This window comes from Gambusia affinis, linkage group LG11, assembly GCF_019740435.1.
Source record: "Gambusia affinis linkage group LG11, SWU_Gaff_1.0, whole genome shotgun sequence".
NCBI classification, from domain to species: Eukaryota; Metazoa; Chordata; class Actinopteri; order Cyprinodontiformes; family Poeciliidae; genus Gambusia; species Gambusia affinis.
Window position 1 is genome coordinate 2,345,257 of NC_057878.1, and position 22,444 is coordinate 2,367,700.

Consider the following 22,444-nt stretch of genomic DNA (forward strand, 5'->3'; position numbering starts at 1 on the left):
TACTTAGCTATGTGCACTAGAAACTAGACCAAAAATACTTGGTAAGGTTTTGGTGTTTTTGTAGTGTACCCTCCCGATTCCTAATGCCACCTAATGCTGCCCATCTTTGCTTTCCAGTTATCTTAAAGTGCTTTTTAACCCCCTTTTCATCATCCTTGATATAACGCATAAGCTTACTCACCAGGAGTGTCAATAAACTCGGTAACTGCTTGTTTTTGTTCTTTTTTTCCTCCTAGAACAGTAAAGTGACAGAAAATTTCTGACAGAAGCTTTTTTTTCTTCTTAACAAGATAAAGCTGAATAGAAACTGCATTACATATTTAGCCTCTCTGTGCCCGTCTCTGTGTGAGCTACAGTAGTCACAGCTCAGCATTCAAGGCAGGACAGCGTCCCTCTCATCAGCGATCAGAGGGGAGTGTGTGATGTGAAGTGGTGTGTACAGAGCAGACATTGTTATAGTGGCAACAAGCACGGGAAAGCTTGAAAAACACACCAGAGACACAGACAGAGGCTGTGAAAGTCATTAAAGAGTCAACAAAGAGCTGGACAGGAATGTCCTCGCACGACAAAAATACACTGTGTGTATGCGGGGTACGTGTGAGAATGTTTATGAAGCAGAGAAAAAGAAAAACTCTGTAATTTATTGTCGCACACATGGTAGTCATTGCAGCAGGACAGTGTCATTTACTGCTGTCTTCTCTCAAGTATGCAGAATATTCCATCTGGAGAAGTTGCCTCACCACGTTATAAAACGGGACAGCAGAGTGATGGGGGGCAGCAAAGCTGCTGGAGCTGGCTGAGGATGCTGGGAGATCCCCATCTGTTTGAAATCTCCTAACATCGTGTGTGTGCGTGTGTGTGTTCATGTTGTCCCATCTAATTCTTGTTTCAGCTTGCAGACATATTTGTTTGCAGAGATTTTGTAAACTGCAAAAAAAAAGTGTCTTTCAAATGACTAATTTGTTATAGCTTATCCTATTTGCTTTGCTCAAGCTACATTTTTGATTAGGATGATTCTCAAATCAGAGTTTGAGCTTTTGCAAAACTAATAAATTGCCTGTAGCACATTAGTCCTTTTTTTAAAGGTGCAGTATTATGTAAAATCCACTTTTAAATTTTTTTTTATTCCTTCATCAGAAAGATTCCTGCGTGAGTGATGACTTGATTCTTTTATGCATGTTTGAGAAATCACTGAATCTCCATGACAACCATTAAGCTGTGTAAAACACCTGGGTGGACCTAGGTTCGTCTTTGAGACGCAGCTCCTCCTCAGAGCTGCAGTTAATAAACTTTCACCTCACAGAGGAGCCCTTCCCTTGACTTCCCCACTCAGCTCCTTCAGACTAGCCAGCAGCAAACAGCAAACAGCTGGTGGAGCATCTGCTGAGCTCATTACAGGAGCTTCTTCTCAGTGAAACACCGATACAATGTTGCTAAAGGGTTAATAGAGGAGCCATGTTGTAATGACTTCCTCAAGGCAGAGCTTCATTTAAAGCAGGAGTTCTTAAAGAGACAAAGACCCAATCTTGCTTTAAATCACAAAGTCAAATTTCTTTTAAGTCAAATTTTATGTATAGCATTTTTATAACAGCTGAAGGTAACACTTGATTGTGCTATAAAATGGCTCTATGTTTCTGGAAAATACATATTATTACCCCTTTAAGTAAGTTCAAAAAAACATTTTTTCAGTGTACGGCAGCATCTCTCTGTTTCTAACCAATCAGGACTGTCTAATCGAACACAGAGTTCAAAGGTTCAGGTTTCTCCTTTAACTTGTCCCAGGTCTTTGTTGTTTCTGTTATGGCAGCTAATCCCTTTATTACCACTGGGTCTTTAGCTCTTATTTCTTCTCCATCCATCCTGAAACAGGCTCAGCACACACAGCCTCCATCTCCACCATGTCTCTTGAAATTCACACTACACTGTGTGTATAACCATCATTTAACATATTGCTCTCTAACGCCCTCAGTTATTCTTTAATCCAGATGGACAGGTCGAAAGATGAAACTAATAAACTGAAGTTACTGAAAGTCTTGCTCTCTCTCACTCTCATGCAGCCTAAATGACATTCAGACACATCTCAACATGTATAGAATGTATAATTTTACAATACAGCATTAAATATAGTTTCTTGGACCATAAAGCTATCACAAAAAAACTGTTCCACAAAAAAAAAAAAAAAAAAAAAAAAAAGAAAATAGAATGTCTGTCCATGGATCAAAACATCAGAACAAATATGGTTTAATATAGAATGGAAAGAATGACGTTTTAAGATAGATTGAAGTTAGCAAAATTTGAAAAGATCTGTTCTAGTTTTATTATAATTTGAGTTATTTACATGTTATATGGTTACACTACTACTCCTTTATTGAGGGGCTTTATGTATTTTTTTTTTGTTTAGTGCTGCTAATCAAAATACATTTTAGCATATAGTTTCTTACTTCTCTGCACTTCATTTTAACCCTTTATCAGAGATGACAGTTGTCATTCAGTATGGGATCATAATTTTAAGTCTCCAGTCATCCAGTCTCTAAATGATCTCATTTCTCAACCAGAAGCTGTTTACTGTGATGAGGTTCAATTCAGTCTTATAACTACAGATGTTAGCCAAATGCAAAACAGTTACTTTTACTCCTTAAATTGATAAAAAAAAAAAAAAAGCAAAGTCTTGTTCTGAGCTTTTTCTGCTGCAGGTTGTAAACTTCCGAGCTGCAGTAAACAGCCACAAAACAATCACTCAGACAGCCTTTACCTTACGCTAGTGGCCTGGGCAGCCCGCTCCACAGTTAGGGGGAGGTTTACAGATGAACGCTGTTACTCACACTTAAACCCTCAGTGTTTTTTTGCCAAACGGAGGTCTCTGTCTGTCTCAGCAGACAATGTGCTGGCAACTTCGAGCCACATCAATGCTGAACGCCAGGCCCATCAAAGGCGAGGGTGAGGGAGACATCACTGAAAGCCCAGAGTGGAATTCACCTTAAAAAACGAACAACGCTAATAGAAGGATGTGTCCGCGCCCGGGCAGCGTGAAACAGCCTCAGACAAAGCCCTCTCACACAAACCTCTCTCCCAAGCATCTTCCAAATGAATACATTTTTTTTTTCAAACAAGCATTTATGTTAAATGAATAATTTTTGGCTTAAATTATACATTTTTTCCCCATGCGGTCTATGACCAAAATTATACAGAGTCCAAGCTATTTTCTCCCTGTTTGAATTGTGTCCTGCATTCTTGCGTCCCAGCGGTGTATTTAAAGCACCGCGGCCTTTCTTTAATTAGCTCAGCCCAGTAATTAGCTGGAAGATATTGTTTATTTCAATTATAAGGGTTTGGAAGCTTTTATAGAGCGGATGAGAGCAGACCTGTACTTTCCAGCTTCAATCAGCGAACAGTTAACTGTGCCACGTCTCACAGGTCAAGAGGGGTCAAAGGGCGCATCCAGCTGTTTGCTGGAGAGTGGAGCAAATCAGAGAAGACAGTTTGTAAATGGTCTATTAAAAGAAAACTGATGGTCCCAGTCACCAGCCACCACTGGTTGGTGACAAGACCAACTAGTGGCTGGAAGTAACCATGATGCCACACTCTTTTAGCAGAAGGCTCTTAAAAATCGGTCTGTAATCAAAACAAGTCCAGTTTATTTGCACTTTGGCAGTTCAAAGTGACAGAAGGCCGGCTTTATAACTGTCTTTATGTGACTCACAGGGTTCAGGTCTGAGTCCATCTCAATGCCCAGATTCAAGGCCTCATCATTTGTTTCTAGCTGTAACAACCGAAAAGAAACGTAATAACTTTGATATAGAAAACCTGAATCTATTTAGGCTGAAATGCTCTGTCTTTATTTTCTAATGCTGGTGGTCCGTCTATTATGGAGCAGCACAGAGACTCACAGGACAAACAATCATGCGTGTACACGCTCATGCCTGCGGGAAACTTAGAATATCCTGGTAACATAACACACATGACTGTGGATGTAAACCGGGAAGACATGCAAACGTTCACAGAGGAAACGCTTTTAAAGCTGCACCACTAGAAACCTTCTTCTGTTCATATTTACAAAACCTATGAACAATTCATCCAGTTTGATCACACATCTCTAGCCTGTCACCAGCTGTGGCTACTGGACAGATGTTGCCATATTCTGCATCATTCATCAGAAATATGACCCTTTTGGCTTTCCATACGTCCAGCAGTCAAGCTCCACTGCTGTCCTAGATCATGAAAAGATAACTGACACTTTTGGTCTTCAAGTTCTGGCACTGCCTTGGTGTGGAGTGCTTTTTATTGTATCTTTGTCCAGTCGTTTCCTGTTGCACTGTTGCACCAAGTATTTTTCAATGCCCGCTAAAATGAATGCAGAATTATGAGCAGATATGGAATAAGTCATGTTTTTATCCTGTTCTGGGATTTAAAGGTTTGTAAATACAATATATCAGTTGAAAAGTTTGTCTGAAATAGTTAAATAAATGCTGAATTAAACATAAAAGTTCTAAACCGAAGATGTTGTTTTAGTAATCCTCATATTTTAAGTGTTTTTGATGAATTGTCTGTTTACATAGAATTAAAAAAACACTAATAGTAATAATAATAATAATAATTAAAATCCCTGACAGTGTCAGTGTGGATGACAGGGACAGTCAGACGCCCGGGGTTTCCCTCAGAGCGTGCCAGGGGTGCAACCTGGAATGGTTTTAAAGGCAAACGGCTCAGTCCGGCTGCGTCAACCGTTAAGTCTCACCGTGGCGTGGGACAATGGGATTACTGTGCGCACACGCGCCTCCCCGTGAGTGAGTGCGCGCATGCATCCATGCGTGCAGGCCCCATGCGAGCGTTGATGAGAGGAGCCGGAGACGTGAGTGTGCGTTTGTACAGATGGGCACACTCAGACATGAGCCAAGCCACCAGTCGGCCACATGAAAGCTCGTCTCTGGGAGATGGAATTTTAATGTGGAAATGAGAACAATAATTCCTACTTTTAAATGCGCACAAGAAGCACAGCTCACTGATGGGGGCAGACCAAGAATGATGGATCAATTATTAATACATCACACAGCGAGCAGGGGCTCTGTGTGTGTGTGTGTGTGTGCGTGTGTGTGTGGGTGTGTTTGCATGCGAGCCTCTATGTGTCCAGTGCTCTGTGTGCTGCCATGTGTCCTCTGTGAGTTCCTGTTTGTCTGTTTATTCACCCGTTCGCTTCCACCTAACTTGGCATTAGCTTCATGTTTGGATGTGCAGACGCTGCATGGAGGCAGGCTGTAGAGTCTGTCTGAATGTGTGAAGTGAAAAAAATCAAATACAGCAGAAATCCAACATTTCCAGTTTGGCATGTAAAATTTACCAGTTAGGCATAGCTAAAGCAGTATCATTTTAAATGGAAATTTTGAGCCTTATATTGTGTTGTAATGTTATTCCCTCATCTAAAAACCTGCCTGGAGTGTTGGCTTGATTCACTCATTCATTGAGAAGTTATCTAACCATTCAGCTGTGCCAAACGCCTGGGTGGACCTAGCCCCACCTTCTAGGACGAAGCTCCTCCTCAGACTTCCTGAAGGCAGAGTTTCAGTAAATCAGAAAGTTTTTGAAGAGACAGGGGCCCAATTTCAAGTCGAATTTCTATTAAGTCATATTTGATATTTGTAGCATTTTTATAACAAAAGAATGAAACAGTGTTACTTTATTGTGCAATAAAATGGCTCTCTGTGGCTGGAAAATACATAATACTGCCCCTTTAAGAAAGTACAATTATCTGTAAATCTAACTGTGCCTACTATACTTAAGCGGTTTTATGCATCCATCAGCCTACATGAACTGCAATTGCTCCGACACAGTTTGTTCTGATCCTGTCAGAGTTCTTGCCTGTTCCCATGGTGGTCTGAGGTTCCTCAGGAGTTCTTTTGGGCCCTGAGGGAGAACGGTCCATTCTGTACATGGTGTTTTAACGATGCTCCCTCCGCATGGCCCAATTAATGAAGAACACAGCTCGACCGAGTGGAAACACAGATATAGCTGGGCAGTAAACACACCGAAAAGACATCAGAGAACAGAGGGCAGAGAAAACGGGAGGAAGGAACACACAAAGGGCGATGCAAGGGAGGAGGGTGGATGATGACGGGGTGGGGGCAGGAGGAACAAGAGAGATGATGGGAGACTTCTCTGGACGCGTCTGGATCTCATTTAGAGGATAGTAATGCGATTAGCTTTGTTTAGTTTTCACAGCTCCAGCCAGTCCCATGAAGAAGCCTGTGTGTGTGAGTGTGTGTGTACAGGAGGGAAATGGTGAAACGTCCCCTTACATTATAGTCTTACTTTACACCACACCCAATTTAAAAATATAATGATTAGCAAATATTTTAATACCTCTGGAAGCTCCTTACATTCATGTTGTTGACCAAAAGACTGTGCAAATTTGATTTATAAAAATACATTTGGTCAGTGGAAACATGCTGATTTCAATAAAACAAACAGTTTTTTGTTTTTTTTTGCGCTAGGATGAGGTGGATTTTTTCAACTGTGTCAAAGTTGGTGCATTTAGCAAAACTGTAATGGAAACAATGTTGTTTTGCAACACATCAGTCACTCCAGTTTGTATGCAGCAACAAAATGCTTCGTTGGACAATGTGCATCGCAAAATTGATCAAAAGTAAAGTGTCAGTAGCTGCACTCTCAATGACCGTAAAATTGTGCGAATTGGAAGTACGAAAATAAATTTGTTTAATGGAAACATGACCATTTTGAAAAAAAATATTTTTTTGATAGATAATTTTGGTGCTAGGCTGACATGATCAACAAACGGATGTTTCTACTGTATGAAACGACTGAAAAGACGACAGGAAGTGGTAGGAGAATGATGGTGCAGAGTGTTTTTTAATGACTTACTGTGTGAACAAACTGATTCATGTGACTTTAATTGCATTTCTTGTTTAAGGGAAACACTGTAATTGTGAAATTGTGTTTTTTAAACCTTAGTGAAATATCGACATAGTTTTCGGCAAGTTTGTAATTGAAACGCATGTAGTGGAAAGTTTTGAATACATACATCTTCTGTAAAATGGGCATTTATCATTTCATTTATGGGAGTTTGTTGCTCCAACACCTCAATAAGACATCAACTTCTCCTCTGATAGCCGATAATGAGCTGAAGTGCTGCGGCTGAAACATTAATATATTATGATTACATCCGTTGCCTCCACGATTTTCACGTGAACAGAAGATTTTAATTGCATTTCTTATTTAAGGAAAACTCTGCACTTGCGAAATTGAGTTTTTTTGGGAAACGTCTTACGTATATTTGTAATGGAAACACAGCTAATGTGTTTTATGGAGATGTTATGTGATGGAATAAACACAAAGTGGGACTTCATTTTGAATTTTGAGGGTTTTTTTGTTACAACAAACTTTACGATGAGGAATAAAGAGCATAGCATGAAGACGTTGTGGGGAAGTAGGGTGAGGTGAGGTGGGAGGTTCACCCTCCAGCTGGACAACCAGCCTAAAGGAACCAGACCTACAGTGGAATGGATTACTGTGAAATATGTTCCAGTTTTAATTGTTGAATTGTTAATTTTCCATCAAACACAGTGTTTCACATTAGTCACATCTCTTTGTCTCCCTATGCCATAAGTCTTGCTATGTGATTCATGGGAAATGTAGTGAAACCAGTGTCTTGGGGTGTAACATTAAATAAATAGAACCCAGAGCGCTAGATCTAGATACCAGAAAGCGCCACACATACTTGTTGAAACTGTCACCATGTTGTGACAGTTTCCTCTCTGAGCTGCTACATCGCTCAGTGAAAAACAACCAATCAGAGCCAGGTGGAGGGACTCAGCGCTGTTAATCATCCTCATGTACTCACTGCTCCATGTGGTAATCGCAGAGAAACAGCTTACCGTTAAAGGAAAGACGTTTATCTGCCGGCGGCGGCATGAGGATAGGTGATGGAACACGGTGGTAAACATCAAAATGAAAACAAATCAGTAAAATTTACCCATTTGAACACTAAATATTTACTCTCTGATAGTGTATTCAATTGAATATAGGTTGAAGAGGATTTGCAAATCATTGCACTCTGCTTTTGTTTCAGTTTTACACAATGACCCAACATCATTGGAATGGGGGTTGTAAGATGAGTGAGCTGGTCACTGTCAGTAATCTTATATGAATATTTTTATGTCGATGAAAGGTTTAAGAGCATCAATCTGAAAAGTGGTGCTGCTCACCTGTCAGTCAGCGGTGTTAGAAGCTGACAGTTTGGGGCAGCTGTTGCTCATGATGAGCTTAGAAATGTTTTTCATTTGTTTTTCAGCTGTTTCCACTCACAGCATATTAGGCATGACTGACAGTTTTTGTGGTTGTGTTCAGGCACTTGCAGTTCTTGCTTCATATCAGGGAAACATGGGGGTGTTGGTCAGATATTTCAAAAATACTAAGTGACTGGAGTCTGTGGGGCCCACAGACCCCGCTGGTGGAATGAGACATTGTCTAATATTTGTTTGTGTGTGTGTGCGTGCGTGTGTGTGCTGTAAGCTTTCTTCCCAATTTAGCATGAAAGTTTTGTAAAAAAAAAAAAAATCTGGGTGGTAATATTTAACACAGAAATGTTTCTCAGACAGAGGGTTTTAATTAACTAGACAGTCAAAGTGCTTGTTTCTAATTATTCTTTATTGTTTTGTTTTCCTCTACTTCAAGCTATTAAATTTCAGTTAATCCTGAAATTTCAAGTCATCTGCGTGAATGCACAAGCTTGGAGAAAAATCAGAATACTCTTGTATTTCAGAACGATACAGAAGAAAAAAAATCAAATAAATCCACGCCAGCAAAATTCTCCAAATGCCTCACCACAGAAATAAAAATCAAAACTCTAATGTTATCACAGAATATCTAAAGATTGAAAGGACATGCGCCTTTCAAATATATGTGCTTTTTAAAAATATATTGTTTAATAAATGAGGACTGTATGTTAAAACTTGCATGGATCCTCTCTGTTTGTGTCCAGGCATCATCAAGGTGGGTCGGTGGAACCCTCTGCCCATCCACTTCCTCACAGACGCGCCTGAAGCGACCGTGGCAGACATGCTGATGGAGGTCTATCACATGGTCACGCTCCACATTCAGCTGCAGAGGTCAGACTTCCTCCTTCCAACCATCACTAGTTTAAAAAGCATGTAGGATCACAGCTGGATGTCAGGTTGTTAGTCTACAGGGCAGCCGATACGACTGCAGTGGTTTTCAGACGCTAAAGTCCCGTTGGAGAACTATCTGCTCTCTGTCTGCGTCAGCTGTTCAGGGGGAGCTGAAGGAGGGAGGGGTCTGTGCTTCGGAACTTCCTGGTTCTAGAGAAGAAATGCAGCAGCATCCTGATGAGCAGATAAGAACTGATAAACTCCACATGAGAGGGTTTATTTGTTTCTATTGTCGTGGTACATTCCAGCTAGGCTTGCTTATGTGTGTATCCACAGTAAGGGCAGGGCTCTGCGCTGCTACTGTTTAGAGTCTGACTTTATTTATTTCATAAAATAGCTACAAAACAACAACAACAAAAACAAAAAGACAGTAGAAATAAAGAAGTTCACAATGGAAGTTCTAAGGTTAAACTCTCCTCTGACTCCAACTGATGGCAGCCCAACCTACTTTCTGACTCATTTTGATTAATTATAGATTTGACGACTTGGAGGCACTCAGACTGTGTTTGAAGGGGTAGTCTTCTGTCAAATTGACTTTTTACCTTTATATCATGTCAATGTGTTATTTAATCCTCAAAAGCGTACCTGGAGTGTTGCCTTGATTTTTTTTCATGCATGTTTGAGAAACTCTTTGATCTCCAAGACAGTTTCCAAGCTTCTGCCTCACAGAGCGGCCCTTTCCCACGACTCCCCAACTCAGCTCCTTCAGACTAGCCAGCCGCAATTAGCAAACATCTGGTTATTTATTGACAACAAGAAAGAGAGAGAAAAAAATCATGTCAAATGTTTTATGCAGTATGCAGGTCAGATGTGCTCTGTAAGAGACACACATTCTTCTTATAATCCAGGATTTCATAAAAAACAGTTGGTTTTTTATTTTTTTTGTGAAGACGGATAGTTAGGCACGTTCCCAGTTTTACCAGCTTGTGTTTAGCATTGTCACGGATGCTAGGCTACCAGAGACTGCATAATATTTTCATGGTGCAAAGCATTTTAACTGCTTTGTTGCTGAAATGCTCTAAACAAGTGAACTTTACTTGACTTACACCACTATGACGGCATAAATCTGAAGGCTTGACCGTCTGATTACACTGCTGCTAACTTTCTGTCTTTGCGGCTGACGAAGGAACCGTAAATTTGGACTCAACCACTGTTTACCAAACTTTCTTCTCACTCAGTGCTCAAACAATCTTCAAATGAATCACTGCCACCTACAGGACTGGAGTGTACATCTAATGTATCTGCTCTGGTGTTCTTCCCTCTTTGAAGCAGACAGTTTGTGGTTCTGACTCCTCCACAGCTCTTATGATATAGACTCCTCTCACTGTTACACATGGAGCTAATTTAAAATATTACAATATTCCCAATATTTCAAAATGCTCAATTAAGCAAACTTGTAGTGTCATAACTAACAGTTTTACAGCATAAAGGGATTAGGGACACAAACATGTTGCTTTAAGGAGCAGCCTTACATTTGTTTGCCTCCAAATACTTTTAATAATTATGATGAAGTGGTTCTCCTAACACACCCTGTGTAATGATGTAAAACACGTCCAAAATGATTAGCGTGACTGATGCATTTGTGTCTATGGAGAGCAATGAATGATGTGTGTGTCTGTGTGTGTGTGGTTTTGATTTGTTGTAGCTTTGCGAAGCTGGAAGACCTGCCCTGTGAGCAGTGGAACCACGCGACTGTCAGGAATGCACTGAAGGAACTGCTGAAGGAAATGAACCAAAGCACTCTGGCCAAGGAGTGTCCTCTGTCTCAGGTAGGCCGTCCAGGAGGAGTCCAGCTCTGACCTCCCAGGAGTCGGGGCTCTGGTTACTGCAGCCGCTTCAGGCCAAACACCGTCTCCTCAGCCAGTTACAAGTGTGGCACCCGGCCCTGCTCCCATAATGTGTGCAATGTGTTTGCATGTTGTGTTTAACGCCATCTCTGGTGGGGGTGTCGATGGCTGCATTAATTGCTAGCATATGTGTGTGTGGCTGGAGATTCCCCTTCTGCACTGTGCTGGCTCGACTTTGCATGGGTGGCTTCCAGTCATGATTAATGTTTCTCTGCTTCTATTGTGTGTGTGTGTGTGTGTGTGTGTGCGTGGGCGTGTGTGTGTGTAAATGCCATGTGGGTGTTGCGTGAGTCAAAGCATTTCATATGTTGTTAGTTATTATTTATCTTTTTCCTCTCTCCTTCCCTCAGAGCATGATTTCCTCCATAGTGAACAGTTCTTACTATGCCAATGTCTCCACTGCCAAATGTCAAGAGTTTGGCCGTTGGTATAAGAAGTACAAGAAAATCAAAGGTAAGACCAATACTCACGCAGTCTTAGGTCTGGGTTGGGCGAAATGGACTTTACGTTTTACGTTTTATCATAATATTTTAAGGTAATATTGTGATAATGATAAAAGTGATGATTCAAACTCTTTATTCCTGATTTTTAGCTAACACAGCAGTCACATATAAAGCTCTTGAAAAACAAACTTGTTTGTAATATGCTTCTTTAGGATGCCACTTACATAAAGAAGTGGGATTTGTGTCACTAAACTACACACCTTGACTGCTTTTAATCATATTTTCAATGTATTAATAATTTACTTGAACAAGCAAAGGAGAAAAGAATAAAACTAATAATTCTGAGGATTCAGACAGTTTTTTTACATCATTAACTGAAACTTATAATGACAACAATAAATAGGAATTCTTATCATGATAAGAAATTTATCACAATAAATGATAATTGATAAATGATAAAGGATGCGATAAATGTCAACCCATAATTTTAAATACTCTTACAATGTTTAAGCAAGAGTATGTCAACAACTTGCAAATTCAATGCTTTCATATACCATGAGATTATTTTTTTTACCATGATGCTTTAACAAAATATTCCAAAATTGACTGAAGTAAGAATAAGAAAAAACGAAATGCAAATTTTGATTAAATTAAAAATGTGTTTTTTAGGGAAGATTTCTGATCTGCAGTTTCCACAAAGCTTTGATCCGGTGTCAGATAATGTAATATTTAAGAATTCTAGAAAATATGACAACAATGCTGTGTTGCAGACTGGTTGCTGGTAAGCCAGGTTCAATCATTTTAAAACAAGAGCAAACACTTTATGTATAAATAAGTTTTTTAACAAGTTTTGCATTTTATATGAGCAGTTAGCATGAATGTTCCAACAGTTCCTGTGTGTATTGGGCAGAAAGTGCAGACCTTTTCCTCAACTCTCAGAGTCTTTCCATTGCAGTTTAGTGAAACAGACTCATTTCAGTGCTGCTGAACAGCCACCTCATCCCAGTGGGAAAACGTTTTTCTAAGTTCGATTTATTTTCACAATTCCAATGTCGAATCAGCTACTGACTCTCTGCTCGTTGTTTTAAGCAGGGGATTACCTGGAGAAGATGTGGACTGGTCGCGACGCCACAGACATTAAAAGTACGTTTTTAACTCTCTCAGGTTACTTTTGTTTTTTTGTGCTTGTTTAATGTTGCTTTTCTTGACTCCAGTTGAGAGGGACAACATGTCAGACTTCTGTGTGCTGGGGCCGAGGCCCCCGCCCCACCTGGCTCAGCTCAGCCACCTGAGTGCCGGCGGCCCCCTCCTCAAAGCCGGGTCCGGGGACCCTCAGGCCCCATCGCAGCCACTTCAGCAGCCCCCTCTGCCCCAACAGCAGCCATCGCCTCACGGTCCCCTCCATCACAGCCCCCCCCTCCGCACAGGGCAGGTGCCTCCTCCTCCCCCGCCGCCTCCGCCGGGTTCGCTGCAGCCCCTGCTGGGGCCAGGTGGGCTCCTCTCGCCGCAGCTCTCCCCACAGCTGGTTCGCCAGCAGCTCGCCATGGCCCACCTCATCAACCAGCAGCTGGCCGTGAGCCGCCTGCTGGCCCACCAGCACCCTCAGAGCCTCAACCAGCAGTTCCTCAACCACCCGCCCATCCCCCGGGGTTCCTCCAAAGGAGCGGGCGACCATCCCGGGAACAACCCTTCGGCCGCCGAGGTGTCCTCTGAAATCTACCAGCAGGTCAGGGATGAGCTGAAGAGGGCCAGCGTGTCCCAGGCCGTGTTCGCCAGGGTGGCCTTCAACCGCACACAGGTATGAGCTCTGGGGCATCGGGTACTACGCTGTGGGCTGTGACCGTGTGAATATAACCCGACTTCAGTCAAGGTTTTGCTGACACTCAATTGGCAAATTAAAATGTTGACTTCAATAAAAATAAATTCAGTTTAAATAAGTTGAGAGGTTTTTGAGATAAAGAGGTTTTAACAGTTAGTTAAAGGGGCAGTGTTATGAGTTTTCCAGGCACAATTTGTAGCGGAAACTTGTAGGCAACAAATTTGCATATATGTTTCTTAAATAAAAGAGAACTAATTAGGTTTTACAGTGTATGATGCTCTCCAGCATCTTACCGTTGCATTCTCAATCACTGAAGATACAGTGGCTCATCTCAATCAGGATGTCTATAAAGGAAGGGCTCCTCTATCTTGTCCTGTTGTCCCTGTGATTAGCAGCAGCTTGCTGGGTCATTGGATCCTCTCCCCCGCGTTCGCAGCAGCACAGACACCTGATGCAGTCAGGCTGCGCTGAGCTGCTTACAGCACGCCCCATTAGAGCAGAGTAACAGGAGGAGGCTCAGGGAGGCCAGGTGTGATGGAGGGAGGCAGCTTTGTGTCTGTTTATAGAGCTGCACTTACATGTGAAGTCACCCGGTCACACGCTATCAACAACACGTTTATCCCTTTTCTAGCTTTTAATATTCAAATTAGAGCACCGTGTTAATACCTGACCTGTGTTCAGGGAACATCGATGATCTCATCAGAAATGATGGCAATCAACAATTTGGAAGCCAACGATAAGCAATTGTGAGATTTATTCATTAAAAAAGATTCTTTATTGGAGTCCAGCAGGTTAAATGTTCTCAGCCCAAATAATAAAATAATGTTTTTGAGGAGAAGACGCCTGTGCAGATGTCCACTTTGTTCTGTTCTGTTAGATCCAGCTGAGAACTCCAACTAGAAGCTCTGTCTCTCCACCAGACTGAGCAAGCAATTGGTTTTGCTCATTGCTAATACACAGACCTGTCACAATAAATCAACTCATCAATTAATTGCATGATACATGTAGCTTTCAAATTGGCCAAAATCCCCTGGATTCAGTCCTGATTTTTCTCCATTACTCATTAATTGTAACCCAGTGTAAAAACTCCAACTTTTCCAGTCCGTAAAAACATTAACACGGGCATGTTCTGTAATATCCTAATTACATCAACCCAAAAGCAGCAAGTCAGATCTTAAATCAAACCATAAATCTGCTTTGACCAGTGAAAACCTGATTGGTGCATGTGTAATAATAATAATGGAGGTTTGCAAAGTTGCTCCAAGAAAAACCACAAGCTGTCTGGCCCCAAGTCTTTTTGGGGGAGATGAGAACAAAGACAAGATGTTTGGCTTCCAATGCCTGGCCACATATCTGGAAAAACCTAAATCCATCAAATGGACACAAACGGGTGTGTGCCCTTCACTGAGAGCGGAGCAGGGTTTGATGAATTCTAACACAAAAACATCAAACACACAGTGATTGGTTTGTCTAGTCAATAACTCATCAAAACCGAAGAGTGCTTTAGTTTTATACAATGCTAAACTGCGGGGAGGGTGAAGCGAAAGAAACTAAGTCAAATGGTTTATAAAACATGAAAGAGACAGTTCAGTCTTTTCAAAGCTCATAAGCAGGTGGTATTAGCATATATTTATTGATTGGTTTTAGTTTGATTGAGGCCCACTTCAAAGGCAGTATCTTGTGAAACCAGCTTTCTCAAGCTTCACATCATGTTATTATGTTTTTACCTGATCAAAATCATATCCAGAGTTTTGACTTGATTCTTTCATACATGTTTGAGAAATCCTTAAATCTCCCATGACAACCATTCAGCTGTGGAAAACACATGATGGGAGCGAGCGCCGCCATCGAGACGTGGCTCCTCCTGTAGCTTCCACACTTCCGTGATTCAGCTCCTGCAGACTAGCCAGCGGCAATTAGCAAACACCTCATGGAATTCATTATACAGACTACTTTAATATACAAAAACGCTGCTAAAGGGTTAATAGAGGAGCCATGTTGGGATGTCTTCCTGAAGGCAGAGTTTCAGAAAGAGCAGGAGCTTTTAAAGACACAGAGGCCAATTTTAAGGCATTAAATAAATCAACAAGTTGATAATGACTGATTGTGCTATAAAACGGTGTTATCGGGCTGGAAAACAAATCTTCTTTTTCCCTCATTACTGAAACCCTGAACTATCCCTTTAAATACTCTGAAGGTGGGCAGTGGGTGACAGTGGCGATGTGTTTGGGTTGTGTTGGTCAGGGCTTGCTGTCAGAGATCCTGAGGAAGGAGGAGGACCCCCGCACGGCGTCCCAGTCCCTGCTGGTCAACCTGAAGGCCATGCAGAACTTTCTGAACGTGCCGGAGAGCGAGAGAGACCGCATCTACCAGGAGGAGAGGGAGCGCACCATGAACCCCTCGGTGGGGCTGCCCTCCTCCAACTCCACCAACCCCGGAGCCCAGCGCCTCACGCAGGTTACACCTCTCCTCCAACCTCAAAAAATATGAAAACAGAGATTTTGTTCTTTTTTTCCACATTTGAAGTGATGCAAACGTTGAACTGGGCCTCTATGTGTGTTTGTGCATAGAAAGTGTGGGAGAGGAGCCTGGACGACCCAATAGCCCCTGACACTTGGGCATCCATCTGGAAGAACAAGACGAAGATCTCCAACTCTGTGAGTTATCTGCCATCTTTAACCAGACTGCTGCCCCAAGCAGCCTTAAAAGCCTTCATAGGAGCTCGCTGTAAACAATAAAGCGGCATTCGGCATGCTTCCAGGTTCACCCCGCAGCTTGGGTGATAAGGCGCCGCCTCTGATGTCAGGGCATATGCCCATTCATGGCCGCAGCCATGAATATGTTGCCCCGTTCTTATTATGGCTATGTAAAATTATCTTAGCATGGTTTACACTGGGGGAATGTAAGCGAGCTGGTCCGTGCACGTCTCGCGGACGACTTCAAACGCTGTGTATACAAGCTCTGGGAGAGCCAGCCCACGTCGGGTCGAACAGAAACAGCCCAGAGAGACAAAAGAGGGGGTTCTTAATGACTTGGATCTGTAAACACGGGTCATGTGGAGACGTGTGCCGCAGATGTGCAGAGAACGCGGCGCGTCTGCTGAGAGCGGCTCGCCTCGATCGTCAGCTGATAGCCACTCTGAAGAGAAATGTTCTGTAGCAGTCAGTTGTTTCTCTGCCATCAACATATTGTGAGTACATGAGGATGATTGACAGCGATAAGCCCCTCCTCCTGGCTCTGATTGGTTGTTTTTGATCGGGAACAGTCCATAGTTTCAGATGGCAATAGAAACTCAGGGAGTGAGATTTTTAATAGATATGGAATAAAGATATTGTTCATAAAAGCTACATACTGTTGCTTTAGAGGCTACACAGGTGGTGCTCTGTCTAATGGTAACAGACAGTGTGTTTCAGCACTTTCATCCTTTAACACATTATTCTGTGAGAACAGAGGCTTTCTAAGTGTGAACCTCACACTCCATCACTTTGTGACCCTGCACTGTCCTTCTCCCCCCAGCCGAAGCCGTCCGCCCCAGGCCCAGACCTGCCTCTGAAGCTGGAGACACTGGTCAACATCACGTCGGGCATCTACGACGAGATCCAACAGGAGATGAAGAGAGCCAAAGTGTCGCAGGCTTTGTTTGCCAAGGTGGCAGCCAACAAGAGCCAGGTGAGCCAGGAGAGGAGGCGCCGTCGGGCCGGGGGTTCTGTCCAAATCAGAGTCCAAAAGATATAAATGAGTCCAAAAAAATCCACTTGGAGGAAACTGATCCAGAACTGTGATGAGATGGACTGTAGAGCTTTAAATGTGGCTGCAGCCTGTGGTGCAGTTGGCAGACGGTTTTAGATGTCAACCTTTCCAATACTTTAAAATCTCACTGGAGGATGTAATTCATGTTGCTGAAAGTAGGAAAAGGCCTCCATGCTCTGTCCAGCTTTGGTACACAGGAGTTACTGCATACAGCAAAATAATGCATCTAAAAATAACTCAAATGAAGACATTCTCGTAGGGAGAAAATATGTAATTTTAGTTTTTGAGGAACGGATTATTGGAGTTTTTTTGTTGGTACTTGATATTTCTGAATGCGATCAGAAACTTTAACATATTTAATTGCGATTTGATGTAAAAGACAAAGAAGTGTTTCATTATTAAGATGAAGGAAATTATTTTTCAAAATTATTTACAGATGAAGTTTTATGACAGGTGGTGTGGATTTATCCTGGGTGGAAAACTAACAGCTTTTCCAGTTTTGCTCATGTAAGGACTAAAAGTTTTGCCTGACTGAACGGAGAGCGTCGATGAACTTTACAAACCAATCATTTTTTTTCAGTTACACCTCAGTCATTCTCCAAATTTGAGTCTGGACTTTGACCTTTCCTTGGTGTCCATGATGCTGGAACTGAACAGCTGCATTAGACTCAAGTCGACACTATTTACTACCTAGTCAGGCTGCACCGGTTGCATGTTTCTAGCTGATCACTGATTACCAGTATATTACAAGTCCTGAGCTGCCAATTCCGATTTTGGCCAATACCAATTTATGTTTTGTCTGAAATGTTGCTAAATGTAGAAATAAAGTCAATGAGTTGCCAACAGTGGGAGGGCTCCAGACATTCTGCTCTGTCACAGCAGAGCAGAAGAGGACAGTGGTTGATTAAAAGACCTTTGCAGAGGTAGATAAAAATCTGTGGATAAGATCAGCTTCATGTTTACAAATGGGCAGATCGGCACCAGTAAATCGGTGCAGCCCTACTATCTGTTTGGCTTCTGTAGGCAACTTTTTGGATTTGATTCGGAGTAAGTGGGGCTGAAATAAATACTGTATGACACAATCTTTGGGCTCTTCATTTGAAAAGAATGTTAAAAACTTCTTAGCATTTTCATTTCTTTCTCAGTTGTGCACTACTTTGTGTTGGTCTGCCTCATATAATCCTAATGAAATACATGAAAGTTTGAGGTTACAGCCTGATGAAATGTGAAAGAGTTCAGGATCTGTAGAGTGAGCAGCAGCAGCAGCGTCTGGCTCAGAGACGGCCGTCTAGATGTGTGTGTACACAGGACGTGTGTGTGTCTGTGTGTGTGCATGCAGGACATGAGTCTCCTGTGTGTGTTGGTGGTGTGCTCCGTCCCCCAGGTCGGGGGTTGTGGGGTCCGTGGGGGTGGCGGAGGGTCACGGCTCGGTGCACCCATCTGCTGCAGCTGGCCACGAGGACGGAGATGATCAGGCTATTAGCGGCACATGCTGCCCGAGGAGGCTGGCTGAACACAGCAGCTGGCGGCACAAACTGGAGCAGTCTAGCAGACATAATTCAATCCTCTCCGTCTTCCTCATTAAACGTCCCGTAGATCCACGACTTTTCCGCTCAATTTAAACTGCTACTTTGTACTTTTTTGTGAGGGTCGGTGAAGTTACCCGTGATAGTTCTCTTACCCGGCAGCAGGAAGCTGTCATGTCACTGTGAGCTGGTTGGGAAGAGGCGAGAACTTCAGAGGAGGAATCGATTAAAAAATGTAATCTCAGAGGTGTGCGATTAATCACGATTATTCACAAAGTCTAGAGTTCCTGTGGGGGGGGGTTTAGCAGAAAGCGATAAGAAACTGAACGCTGCAGCTCTGAACGGAAGCCCCTCTCCTCCGCAGGGCTGGCTGTGTGAGCTGCTTCGATGGAAGGAAAACCCCAGCCCCGAGAACCGCACCCTGTGGGACAACCTGTGCACCATCCGGAGGTTCTTGGCGCTGCCGCAGGCCGACAGGGACCTGGCCTACGAGGAGGAGTCCCGACACCATCACAGCGAACGGCTGCACACCGTCCTCCACCTGCCGCAGGACGCTCAGGTAAGCAGACAGGCTGATTGGCTCCGGAAGCAGGCGGCAAACGCTGGAATATGCAGTTCAGATTGGTTGAACCTATTGAACTCTGATTGGTTCTGAAGCATTGAGGCAAAACACCCATTTACACCGACTGGACTGGAAGAGGAACCAGGGTTGTAATGGTTTTGGGTTTTCCACTTTTATTTCATTCTGACTTTTTTTTGTCTCGGTCAGTTAGTTTTTAAAGTGTTTGCTTGTTTTTGTTAGTTATTATTACTTAAATATTGTTTAGTTTCAGTTTAGTTCATATTAGTCATAGCAGTAGTTTAAGTTCATTTCATACTTTGACGTTTTTGAATTTTGCACTAAAAAACAACCAAAGTATTGGGATTATTTATTCACCGATTGGTTATTGAACACTACACAGAAGAAAAGATTTCCAACAAATGGATTCAGTTAATGTTGAACAACCAGCTGACTGTTTTATAACAACCTTTGCGATATTTTGTTTTTATTGGGTTTTTTTGTGGAGTACCATGAGGAGGAAGATGGAGAATCATAATTTATCGACAGCTGATGTAAACTAAACACAGAAACCAAGAATATTATCTCTGTGATTTCAGAATGTTTTAGGATATAGTTCCAGTTAGTTATAGTTTATTTTTATTTTTGTGAGTTAACATGTTTTCTCAATGTCAGAGTTTGTTATTTCATTAGTTTAGTGAACTGTAATAACCTTGAGACAAACTCTGCTGCCATCTTGTTTTTCCTCCATGTCTCTCTTCAAACACCTCCTCTGCTTTTTTTGCAAAATATGAAACTTTTTTTTTTTCCCTCTGGATGTGTCCACCGTCACGCAGCTCATTTGTCATTATTACCCCCATATTTATTCTGCATGGGGCCGTTTGATCTCATGCACATGTGTTTGTGTGTCCCTGCGTGCCTTGGCCCTCTGGAGCCCAGAATAAACACTGTTGCTGGGTGGTGTGGCATCAGAGGAAATGCCCCATTAGTTTATGAGGAGGGTGAGGGTGAGGGGGGGGGGGGGGGATCGATGCAGGATGCATGCTCACATGTCGGCCTCTTTCACTGCTGCGACCCTCCCACTCACACACACACACACACACAACATGGAGATCACTCACTGTCTCCCACTGAAACCCTCGTCATCCTCAGCAAACAGACCAGCCAAGACATTTTAACACCAACCTGCATGCGTGAATTTGAAATCAACTCTGAACGCAGCTTGAAGGTTGAGAATGAAGCCACATAACAAGAACGGTAACTGACTGGATGATTCTGCCGCTGGAATAAGGGTGGAGTTAAAAATAAGTTTATTCGTCTCCCCGCTCCTTTGAACGTGTGAAAATCATTGTATGTTACTCTTGCTCTTCTGCTTTCTTTGTTAAAGTGTATTTTCTTTACATACAACTCTGTTTTAGGACTGCGACTAACAATTCTAGCAAATGATTCATTTATCTGGAAGTGAGAAATATTCATCACACACGGAAAACGTTCAAGGCAGCTGCCAGTTTTCTCAAACATCAACTCTACATGTAGCATAAGTTTCATGTTGGTCAAGCATGGTGGTGGAGGGCTTATGATGTGGGCCTACATCCATTGAGTCAATCACAAAATGTTCTTTAAGCCAAACTTGTCCAGAGTCAATGTAAAAATAAAAAGGAAACAAAAAAGCAAATAGCTTCACAAACAGAACGGTGATCCCAAACATAACCGCATATCTACAATAAAACCTGAAAATAATGAGTCCTGCAACCGACTCAACATTTGATGAAAAATGCTGAAACTGGAAGAAATCTGTACCTTAGCAAACATGCTGCAAAAAAAGAGAGGACTAGAATTCTAGAAAGTCACAGAGAGGAACTTATTATTCATGAGGACGGTTCTACCAGGCCGAACGTCTTTGCATCTCCACAAAACACCAACATTTTAAGATTTCAGCATCTCAAGTCAAGCGTCTCATCATTCAGATTTTTGCTGTTTGCTTCATCCATCTGTTTTATACATCTGTGGAAACAGTTGTGCAACAGATCAGTATCCAGCCACTGTCACTGAGATCAGTCGTCACGTTGTGCTGATGATAAAGAACAGGTCTGTGCAGGTCGCTCCATCCTGAAAAAAAAAAAAAAAAACACAAACAAAAACATCAGGACTTAATCAGATTCCCCTCAACCCCCAAGTCTCAAAAATGTCAAACCACCACAGAGCCGCGTCCAACAGAAAGACGTGTCACTTCCTATGTTATGGCTCTCAGTAAAGGTTGTTGGTTAGTCTGAGTGCAGCTTTATATGCGTTTAATCAGGAAAACACATCTAATATCCATCCGATCTACAGTAGGTCATTATTCCACATGGGACACACCGGTTCACACTTCTGATACGATACTGATATCTGAGGCTTAGTATTGACTGATATCAATATGACACAGAAAATAGTGAATTCTTTTTTTTAAACAGACATTAATGTAGTGAATTACAAATTTACACCAACAGCTTCACAAGCTTGGTCAAACATGGAAAACAACACAACTTTATTTTGTTCAATCAATCAATCAATCAATCAATCAATCAATCAATCAATCAATCAATCAAAGTTTATGTAGCCCATTTCAGCAACAAGGCAGTGATTCACATAGTAATAACACCAAGTTTAGAAATCATGAGGATAACATCCAATTTACAATAAATAATAAAGAAATGACAACTGATAAAAACAATGTAAAAATTATACAGTGACAAGCCTTTAGAATGGTTCAGAAAGTGAAATTAAAAATTCTGAATATAATGTAAAATAAATAATAAAGTATGACACAAAGCATAGAATTAGACTGAATAGATCTGCCCTCATGGATTGTTACCAATAGATCTAGAACTTCTTTAACATCAGAACTGATACAGATGTTGGTATCAAATCGTCTCTACCACATTCAGCATCGCCTCACCATCCTCCACCTCTGCTGTGGTTCAGAGTTCATAGTGATGCTCTTATCATGCATTAATGAGGAGCGACATCTGTGTGGGTGTGTGTGTCTGTGCGTGAGACTGTGTTCCACTGCGGGCCCCACATTGGCCCCATGTTTCACACAATCTGGTACTGATCCTGGGTGGTTCCGCCGCTCAGCAGTCTGCGCCGATGCAGATCCACATAAAAAATGAAAGCGCCGCTGAGACTCTGAGGTGAAGCACACCCCTGAAGTGTGTGTCTGAGCAGACCTGGGTGTTCGGTGTGAGACGGTCCTGTGCGTTGGGGGGGGCTTTGAGAAATCACTGCCTGCCAGAATGTGTGTGTCAGGTCTGCAGATGCTGCGTGTCGGTGCGGCATCAC

At 42.3% G+C, this 22,444-nt stretch overlaps 1 protein-coding gene across 4 annotated transcripts in view; it reads left to right on the top strand.

Annotated features, from left to right (window-relative positions):
- The window catches only part of satb2 (SATB homeobox 2), a 58,778-nt gene that overhangs the window by 23,133 nt on the left and 13,201 nt on the right, over nucleotides 1-22,444 (top strand). For 2 of the 4 annotated variants that reach the window (XM_044131112.1, XM_044131114.1), the window contains exons 4-12: nucleotides 8,993-9,119; nucleotides 10,825-10,948; nucleotides 11,377-11,479; nucleotides 12,559-12,612; nucleotides 12,684-13,267; nucleotides 15,533-15,745; nucleotides 15,859-15,945; nucleotides 16,805-16,957; nucleotides 18,929-19,123. In XM_044131112.1, coding sequence (XP_043987047.1) covers nucleotides 8,993-9,119; nucleotides 10,825-10,948; nucleotides 11,377-11,479; nucleotides 12,559-12,612; nucleotides 12,684-13,267; nucleotides 15,533-15,745; nucleotides 15,859-15,945; nucleotides 16,805-16,957; nucleotides 18,929-19,123 — 1,640 coding nt within the window. The remainder of the gene's footprint in view (nucleotides 1-8,992; nucleotides 9,120-10,824; nucleotides 10,949-11,376; nucleotides 11,480-12,558; nucleotides 12,613-12,683; nucleotides 13,268-15,532; nucleotides 15,746-15,858; nucleotides 15,946-16,804; nucleotides 16,958-18,928; nucleotides 19,124-22,444) is intronic. The other 2 variants (XM_044131113.1, XM_044131116.1) reach the window with 1 other exon arrangement.